Below are 9,741 nucleotides of genomic sequence, written 5' to 3'. Positions count from 1 at the left end.
CTAACATGTCATTCACTATTCCATGTGATCAGCAGTTGTTCCTTTCATCAACCTTGGAATCACAGAAAGAAGAAAATATTTGTAAGTTGTTAAACTACAGTTCTGCTGTAAAGCAGAGTAATGTTTGTAAGGCATATTTTAATGAGAATTTACTTCCAGCTTGGTAAAATAGTCACATCACAGAAGCTGAGCCCGACTAGTTGGGATAACTGGTGTGATGGGCAGACTCATGAGCCAGTAGAGGTGTGTTATGGAGGTAATATATATTCAACAGAGATGAAGAGATATCACAGTAGGAAGATAAAGTAGGAAGATAACGTAGTGACTTGTTGGAAATATAATTATGAAACAGGCTATTTACAGATATAGCCACAAGAGGGAGGTAGAGGGCTTTTTGTCTCTTGTGACTCTTGTCCTTTTTCCTGGATTTGTGATTCCCTGCAAACCACTCCAATACCCAAGTCATCTGGGGTTAGCGGGTATAAAAGACTATGATTGTGTCGATAATTGATCAATATCAGCATAAGGACCATCATAGTTCATGTCTGAAGTTGTTAGCCAATCAGTGAGCAGAACTTTACCAGTGCCAGCCTGGGAGATATGTGGTAGGTTTACGCCTCTTTACACCTCTTTTCCACGATTTCAGGCATACGCCCTCTTCCCCCCCCCGCAGCGCGATCTATCAACCAAAAAGGGCGGATATTTAGTCACCTTTTTAGTCGCTTTTCTACGCCACCTCTCGGCTCGGCGTACCGATTTAGATGGGTTTTTACACCCTTTTTGAACACAGGGGGAACTGGCGACACCGGTGGTGCGTCGGTGAATTACAATGTTTGATGGAGAGAGGAAGAGCGAGAGTTTATAAACGCTAATAGCCCAATTCAGCACAAACATACATCTCAATGCAAGATCATATCCTCTAACCAGCTCATTAATGGTCCGATATGGATTTGTTCCCCAAACTTAACCTATGCGCTGTCCCAAACCTTTCTGCGCAATAGCCTATGTCACACACCTAATGCAGGCACTCCATCAAACGGCAATAATTGACCAATTAGATTGTCATTAATATGTGATCATGTGGACCTGTTTCCTGTTTGGTAAGCATATAAATGACAGTCATCCTGTGCGTAATGCGAGCCAAAATGAATCTGGCGCTACTCGGCCTACTGGCCGAGATAGAACTACAAAGAGGTGACAGCGATGGCGACTGCACCTACATATTGATAAGGGCACCATCAGTGAATGAATATGTCTATGTGAATCGCAAAAATGTGCACACTATAAATACCCAAATCATATGTGACGCCGACATGCTCATCACAAGTGTAGTGGCACGGTAGCCTGGCTCCACACATGACTCATTCATCCTGGCGCACAGCAGGGTAGGGGCTAGACTGGAGGCAGGCGCTGCACGTGACGGCTGGCTTGTTCATGAGTGCATATGCCAAGATACATATTCTTTTTCTTTTTTTTACTTTAATCTTTTTTTGCATTTTCCATCCATACAACGACAATACAATAAAACATAAAAACTAACAATAGCAGCTTATGGGTACTTCCATCAAGTCACAATGCAGCTCTTTTCTCTTACTCAAATATTACAATTTCAATATTAGTGGTATCATCACACTTCCTTCTATAATCCATCCATTTTTCCCATCTCCCTTCAAACATTCCTTCCTGCATCCTCAATGCATGCATGCATTTCTCCATAATATAAATCTCCTCCACAACACCCAGCCACTGCTCTTTGGTTGGGGGTTCCACCTTATACCAAGCCCTCGCTATTGTCTTTTTACTAGCAACCAATAGTACTTTCACTAGGTATCTGTCCCCTCCTTGTACATCATCCTGTGTTATGTTTGCTAAGATACAAAGCTGATAAGAATGAGACCCAGTCAAGAGTGATGATTTTGTGACCTACAGGCGACAGTGGCTACCGCCTGAGGGAGTTGCTGCTGGTTCCCTTCCTGGACCCTCAGAATGAGCAGGAAACCCAGTTCAACGAGGTACATGCCCAGACACGCAGCGTCGTTGAGCACGCCATTGGCCTCCTCAAGGGCCGATGGCGCTGCTTGGACGTGTCGGGTGGTAGACTCCTCTACCACCCGATCAAGGTATGTAAGATCATCCGGTCATGTACCATCCTCCACAACGTGGCAGTACGGCGCAGAGTGCGCCTCCCTCCGGGCCTCCCCCCACCACAAAATGAGGACCCAAACCCTCAGCCCCCTCCCCGTCATGAGGGTTACCAGCGGGGCCAAAGGGCCCGTGCTGAGGTCATGCGCCAGCTATGAAGACACAAACAAGTAAGGTTCACAATGTTACCATTTTATTGTCTGTTGGTGAGTGACTGTGTGAGGTGTGTGAGTGCGTTTGTGAGTGAATGTGTGAGGTCCGTGAGTATGGTAGTGAGTGACTGTGTGAGGTCCGTGACAGCATGTGTGAGGGAATGAAGTGCAGTGAGGATGTCCTGTTGGCTCTGGTGGTGTAGTGTGGTGACCTCCCACCAACTGCTGCACAGCTGCCCCAATCCCTTCTGCCATGTCCCTCTGGGCCTCTAGGGTCCCCATCTGGGCCTCCAGCACAGCGTCTGAGAGGAAGCCCAGACGGTTTCCCTCAGGGACCCTTGAGGCAAGGATGCTGGCAGCAGGGACCGGGGCGCTGGAGCTGATGGTGGAGGCGTGGGCGGTGGAGGTGGAGGCGGCGTGGAAGGCCGGCGTGCTGGAGACGGAGGCGCTGGAGGCACTGGAGGTAGAGATGGCACTGGAGGTGGAGGCCGGCGCGCTGGAGGTGGAGGCACTGGAGGTCGTGGCGCTGGAGGCTGCAACTGGCGGGGGCACGACTGTCAGGTCAAGGACCACTGCAGACTCCCCCTCCTCTGAGTCCCACCCCACGTCAGAGTCTGGGGAAACAATTTCAGTCATTTTCTACGAGTTTGTCTGTAAACTTTATTTTCCATTAAACATTTTATTGTGTAGCCATATTCATTTGATATGCTTTTCTGTTGGCAGCCAAATAAATGCCTAAGTGTGATTTACCGGGTGATTTAGATGAGAGTCTTAATTTCCCAGATGGGAAAATGTTTGTGGTCCAACATTATGAAGTGATCATCTGTGTTATCGTTCCCTGTTTTTGGTCCTAAATCAATCATAGCCTACCACAGAATGTTTGGAATGTTTGGAATGCCACATAATATAGAATGTCCGTGTAGACTACGTTAAATACAGGATGCACGAAACGTAGTCCTACAGTAGGCTACCTAAACTGCAGAAGCAATCAGATAAAGGTAGGCTAGTAAAAATACCTTCCGAAGAGGTTTTTTTCCTCGCGCGGACCTCACCAACAAGCACATGCACCTCCATCTCCGAAAAAAATCCATTTTTATCCGCGCATCAATGTAATTGTCTTGCCTGTGCTCCATGCTACCATTTTATGCCAGTTTCTTCCGGTGAATCACATTGTGCATTGTCATGGTTTTGACCATATATGGTTGAATTTGGGCATGTAGAGGGCGGAACATGAGGCGCGTTCACGTCCGCACTCTTCTAGCACACAGTGGGATTTATCATTGAGAAATCGGCGCAGCAGCGTGTATGCCATTTTTGATATTTTATTATTTTATTATTATTATTTATTTATTTTTATTACTTTATTTTAGTGCCTTTCTGGAACTCACAGATTAAAAATTGTATACCTCTGACACCGACGACTCTGTCATCTAAATCAAAATGTATTTGTATAGCGCATTTCATACACAGAGGCAACACAATGCTCTTTACAGAGAGCAATGGGAGGGTGGACATAGGTCCCACGCGTACATATTCCAGAGGGAAGCAAAAAAACAGTTTCACCTGGGGGCCAGAAAAGTGAGCTGTAAAAGTTCAGCCCTGACCTCTCTCAACGAGACGAACGAGCAAGCCTCTCGCTCTCTATGGGGCTACAGTATCTGCAAGTTAGCCAAAGCAGGCCTCCGCCAAGGACTACTTTCTTGTTTGACCTCAGAGATCTGGGCGTCTGAGACCTTTATTCTTGTTTTCAGCCGGGTCCGGCGCGAGCGGTTCTCCTCGTTCATCAGAACTTCTCAGAACCTTGTTTTGTGACTGAACCAAGAAGAGACCGGATCAGAGGCGCAGGGTATCACCAGAGTCTGCATCTAGAGATGAAGAGAGATCAAAAGAGAGAGAGAGCAATCGAAGGGAAGGGTGCAAGAAAAAGAGAGGGAGGAAAAGAGAGGAGAGGGCCTCATACATCGCTCACCATCTTTAGAAGGTCTTTTGGCTGCCAGTAGCAGCTGAGGTATCGGTAGTCAGTAGAGGAGGTATCAGTAGTCAGTAGAGGAGGTATCAATAGTCAGTAGAGGAGGTATCAGTAGTCAGTAGAGGAGGTATCAGTAGTCAGTAGAGGAGGTATCAGTAGTCAGTAGAGGAGGTATCAGTAGTCAGTAGAGGAGGTATCAGTAGTCAGTAGAGGAGGTATCAGTAGTCAGTAGAGGAGGTATCAGTACTCAGCTGCAGAGGAGGTATCAGTACTCAGCAGCAGAGGAGATATCATTAGTCAGCAGCAGAGGAGATATCAGTAGTCAGTAGAGGAGGTATCAGTAGTCAGTAGAGGAGGTATCAGTAGTCGGTAGAGGAGATATCAGTAGTCAGTAGAGGAGGTATCAGTAGTCAGTAGAGGAGATATCAGTAGTCAGTAGAGGAGGTATCAGTAGTCAGTAGAGGAGGTATCGGTAGTCAGTAGAGGAGGTATCAGTACTCAACAGCAGAGGAGATATCATTAGTCAGCAGCAGAGGAGATATCAGTAGTCAGTAGAGGAGGTATCAGTAGTCAGTAGAGGAGGTATCAGTAGTCAGTAGAGGAGGTATCAGTAGTTGCACCTACCCCTTATACACTTACCCTACAACCTACCCCTAATCCATATTCACTTAGCCCTAGCCCCTAGAAATGACCCCTGGCTCTACACAATTCACCTATCCCCATCTTCTACATCCTATCCCTAACCTGTAGGGGGCAGTATTTATGTATGATCTAGGGGATATATTGTGGATTCAGTCAGTAGAGGAGGTATCAGTAGTCAATAGTGTAAGACAAACCCTGGGTGGCCGGGCCAGACTAGCGGCTAATCCTACCAAACAGGTGATGTCTTTGTTGTCTTTAACAGGGAACAACCTTCCCTTCGGGACCCCCAGCCAACCCAGGTATGTATCACATTACCTAGACCCCTAACCTACTCCTAGCTAGCCGTAAACCAGTCCGGGTGGGAACCGAAAGGATAACGGGTCTCTTACCTGGGGTGGCCTCCGTCTTGACTCGGCACCGTTTACTCCCATGCAGAGTCTCCTCTCCAGTCGGGCGCGACCAGCCCTGGCTTTCATTCTGTATTTGCGTTCACAAGTTTTTCTCTTTAAAGTTGCTAATTGCCTCCGCCAGGTCAGGGATCACTCCAGCCGGAGAGATCACCCCTAACCAAACGACGTGTGACCTTCGGCCTCGTCCACGCTGTGTTCTTCTCCCCTCAGCGGCAGCACTCCCCCTCATATATTACCACACCTTCCGGTGGACTATCGAGACACCGCTTTCCACAGCTCCACCCAAAGGCTACAGCTGACAATTAGCTAACTCACTGAATATGTGATTTTAACAAAAGAAATAGCCTCCAGGGGGAAATTCCCTAGAAAATAGGAATTGGCTAGCTTACACATATCAGTAGAGGAGGTATCAGTAGTCAGTAGAGGAGGTATCAGTAGTCAGTAGCAGAGGAGATATCAGTAGTCAGTAGCAGAGGAGATATCAGTAGTCAGTAGAGGTATCAGTAGTCAGTAGCAGCAGAGGAGGTATCAGTAGTCAGTAGCAGCGGAGGTATCAGTAGTCAGTAGAGGAGGTATCAGTAGTCAGTAGAGGAGATATCAGTATTCAGTAGAGGAGGTATCAGTAGTCAGTAGAAGAGGTATCAGTAGCCAGTAGAGGAGGAGGTATCAGTAGTCAGTAGAGGAGGTATCAGTAGTCAGTAGAGGAGGTATCAGTAGTTAGTAGAGGAGGTATCAGTAGTCAGTAGAAGAGGTATCAGTAGCCAGTAGAGGAGGAGGTATCAGTAGTCAGTAGAGGAGGTATCAGTAGTCAGTAGCAGCAGTGGAGGTATCGCTAGTCAGTAGTCCTGCTGGACTGCCCCAGGTTAGGATGAAGGCTGGGACCAGCAAAAGCATCTCTGTGGGGGTCCATCTCAACAAGGGGAGAATTATTAGTGAATGATGAATAATCTCCTATGGCTGCAGAGAAAGCAGACTGGGCTTCACACGTCCTCTCCAATAGCAGAGTGTTCGACTGGGACAGTTTGGGTCAGGGTTAATAACGACCGACGTGCCAGCAGAGATAAGACTCTTCTACACAGCGTTCTTACCCTGAATCCCCCAGAGCTGTAACTCATCTAGTCATGAATGGCTGCTTTATGGCCCGGTGCAAGGACACATGATTCACACACACACACACACACACATAAAGATATGCGCCTGCGCAGGGTAGGCAAATGGCTTTTACCTTTTATAACTCCGATCAAAGTACACACAGTTGACACAAAAGAGCACACTTGACGGACTTTACCGTGATCTGGCAACATCAGGAACATCGCTGAGAAAAACAGGTTTCTGAGTCGGAGAACAAACCAACAGAGCAAGTGGATGGGGGGTCAGAGGAAGATGGAGTGAGTGGAATCTAAGGGTCTTGGGAGATTTGCTTACGCAAATGGGATTGCAACTGACTGAGATTCTGACCACGGAGAGAGGAGAAAGACAGCCTCACCAGCAGACAGACAGGCAGACGGACGCCATCTTGGAGAAGAGACCAGGTACGTTCTGACATTCGGTCCTTACTGACCTGTTAGAATGACAAGGAACGACTTAGGCTTTCGTTTTGAACATATCTCAGTACAAACCTACTGTATGGTAGAAGACATCTGTTTTTTGGAGAGTTGGTCAACTAATGAATGTTGTTTTAATAATTAGTTGACGGCTGTTTCCTTGTTTTTAAGACCTCTTTCCTACAATCAATAATACAGACGGACCCTATAGTCAGATTAGCCTAAACTAAGGGTCCAGTCCAGACACATACAGTCCTCTGTCTTTTGGGACTGGTGGTGTCATTGGGCTATCTCAATACTCTCACACGGCTTCCTCTCCACATCTCCTTCTTCTCCTCCATCTGTACTGACCCATGATGATCTACAGAGAGAATCGGAATCAGCCTGGTATGTGTCTTCTGGACGGAGTAGGCCGAGGAATGGACAGAAGAGTATTGAGATGTGCCCATAGTGAGAGTGAAAGTGGCCATCAGAGAACTCAACTGCTTCCGCACCCATACACAAACCTTGATACAACCCTAACCATTAATATGAATATATTCATTCACTCATTCATTCACATCAAACAACGATTGGCCATTTCATGTGAGGATAGTGACACATTTAGTCATCCCACCCCACTCTGTGACATCACAGGTTTTACTGCTGTCCTTCACCTCACTGGGTTTAAGGGCTGTGGAACCATCAACAAAGGAAACCATTCAGGCAGTGATTTCCCCGAACTCATACTGACCGGTCTAATGTCTCTGTTTGTCTGATCGTGTGGATCCCAGGAAGTCTGCTAAGGTGTCATCCAGGGATCCAACTAAAATAAACAAAGATGCCATTAACCGACATTCACCAATGCAGTACATTACCCAAAGCAGGAAAACCATGATAATATAGAATAAATGCGCCCAGCTAGTCCATTGGCTCACAGGTCAGTAAAATCCCTATTTACTGACCACATGTCCTGCCTCCTTAGAAACAGAGTTGGGCCTACCAGCAGCCTGAAGCCTGCTCTTTCACACCCACTAACAGCTCTGCTCTCCAGGCAGCCAAGTGCTATGGAGCCCCCGGGTGGAGTCAGGGTGCCCATCGATGTGCTGGGGGAGAATGAAGCTCTGCAGCAGTTCTTTGATGGTGAGACACGATGGTCAACAGTCAACCAAATGCTGACCTCTTTGGTTCTGTGACACCTGTTGTTACCCACCTTGCTATTACTGTATGTGTGCCTGTGTGGCTGTGTGTGTGAGTGTGTGTTCCCATGCCTTGTTATTAACTGTTCCAGTGCCAGGTAATTCCATAGTGCAGGTGAGGGATTAACACACAGGCTACAGTAGCTCACAGAGGGCTGTGGCATAAACTCTGGCATGATTTCCACGTTGCTGGTTTAATCGTTTGATCGAGTCGCACTACACCTTATGTTGTGTTCACACCGGATGCGAATTTTTCCAGCCGCACGGCGAGTTTACATAGAAAGTCAATACAATTTGCGTGAACTGGGCGGCGGGCGGCACGGGTGGTGCGAATCAGGCGAACCCAGCGGCAACCCATTGGATTCGTGCGGCAACCCATTGGATCCCGCGGCGAGATTGGGGTAAACTGGGCGGCGTGAATTTTCTCGCCGCACCTGGTGTGAACACAGCATTAAACTCACAAGTCAGTCTCTAAATGCTTCAATCTCTGATTTTCTGGTATCGCAAGACCCAGCACCTCAGCTCCAACTAGCATTGTTCACAGCTGCTATTATAGAAATGAACCTGGTCATGGGTGGCTCAACCCTTTAGGAGACCAAGCTCTTGATTGGCTGCGGTCTGTCTGGTCTTTGCTCTGATATTTTTCATTTCATTTAAACTTTATCTCTGCAGGTGAGTTCTGCTAAGAGTCTCTTTTTCTAAGAGTCTTGCTTACAGTGATAAAAAAGAAGTCAAACCAGTCAAGCCAGTATAAATTATACAGTATAATACAGTCACACAAGAAGGCCCAGACTTCGTCTACGTAATATTATTAGTCTGGAACTTCTTGTGTCACCTGTTAGTCATGTTTCACAGGTTACTACTGGTCTCAGCCTGTAGTTTCACAGTCCATTCTACTGTAGTAGCAACCATGATAAGTTGTATAGAGAGACAGAAGTTGAATGGTGTTGTTGAAGATTTTGTAGTATAATAAGCGTATACATAAGACTTGTATTAGTGTTTCTGTGTGTGATAATGAGATGAGGTTTCGGTGGTACATTTAAAACGCTAATGGTTAATGTGTGTGTGTGTGTGTGTGTGTGTGTGTGTGTGTGTGTGTGTGTGTGTGCGTGCGTGTGCGTGTGCGTGTGCGTGCGTGCGTGCGTGAGTGTGTGCGTGTGTGTGTGTGTGTGTGCATATGTGTGCGTGTGTGTATGTGTGTGTGTGTGTGTGTGTGTGTGTGTGTTTCCAGGGGAGGACATGAGTAGGGTTCTGGAGAGCACAGTGGTAGACACCAGCATGCTGGAACAGTACCTCAGCAACGACATGGACCCCAGTACCTTGTTAGTATCTCCACCTGCATGACGATTCACATCACCGCAAAACAGCAGCATGACTGTGAGGGAACAGTGAATGCCCATTATTGTGACTGCATCTTAGAACTCAACAGCGATGACCTTTTGGCGACTATCCATTGACGACAAGCCCTAAGCTATAATGGAGCGTCCAAAGGTGACCTCTCTATCCATTGTCCCGTGCCAATAGGAATATTTATCTTCGAGGGACGGATACAGTAGGCCTTACTGCAGTGTATCATGGAGGTAATGCATCCAGCCCGGAGGAGTTAGGTGGTCAAGCTCAGGCCCGAGGCTGGAAGCAAGAAATGGGGCGGCTGTGGCTCAGGAGGAGGTAGTGCGGATCGTTCAAGGACCACAGGGTCAGCGG

At 47.2% G+C, this 9,741-nt stretch overlaps 1 protein-coding gene across 1 annotated transcript in view; it reads left to right on the top strand.

Moving 5' to 3' along the window:
- Positions 1 to 7,905: 7,905 nt before the first annotated feature.
- Positions 7,906 to 9,741, top strand: part of myrfl (myelin regulatory factor like) — a gene marked incomplete at its 5' end in the record, with an annotated part of 31,096 nt that continues 29,260 nt past the window's right edge. Inside the window, 2 exons of the mRNA XM_084462771.1 lie at positions 7,906 to 7,981; positions 9,269 to 9,359. Coding sequence (XP_084318897.1) covers positions 7,906 to 7,981; positions 9,269 to 9,359 — 167 coding nt within the window. The remainder of the gene's footprint in view (positions 7,982 to 9,268; positions 9,360 to 9,741) is intronic.

This window comes from Borostomias antarcticus, assembly GCF_949987555.1.
Source record: "Borostomias antarcticus genome assembly, contig: scaffold_133, whole genome shotgun sequence".
In the NCBI taxonomy this organism is placed as follows: domain Eukaryota; kingdom Metazoa; phylum Chordata; class Actinopteri; order Stomiiformes; family Stomiidae; genus Borostomias; species Borostomias antarcticus.
The sequence above is the reverse complement of the archived record's forward strand: the minus strand, read 5'-3'. Positions and strand labels throughout refer to the sequence as shown.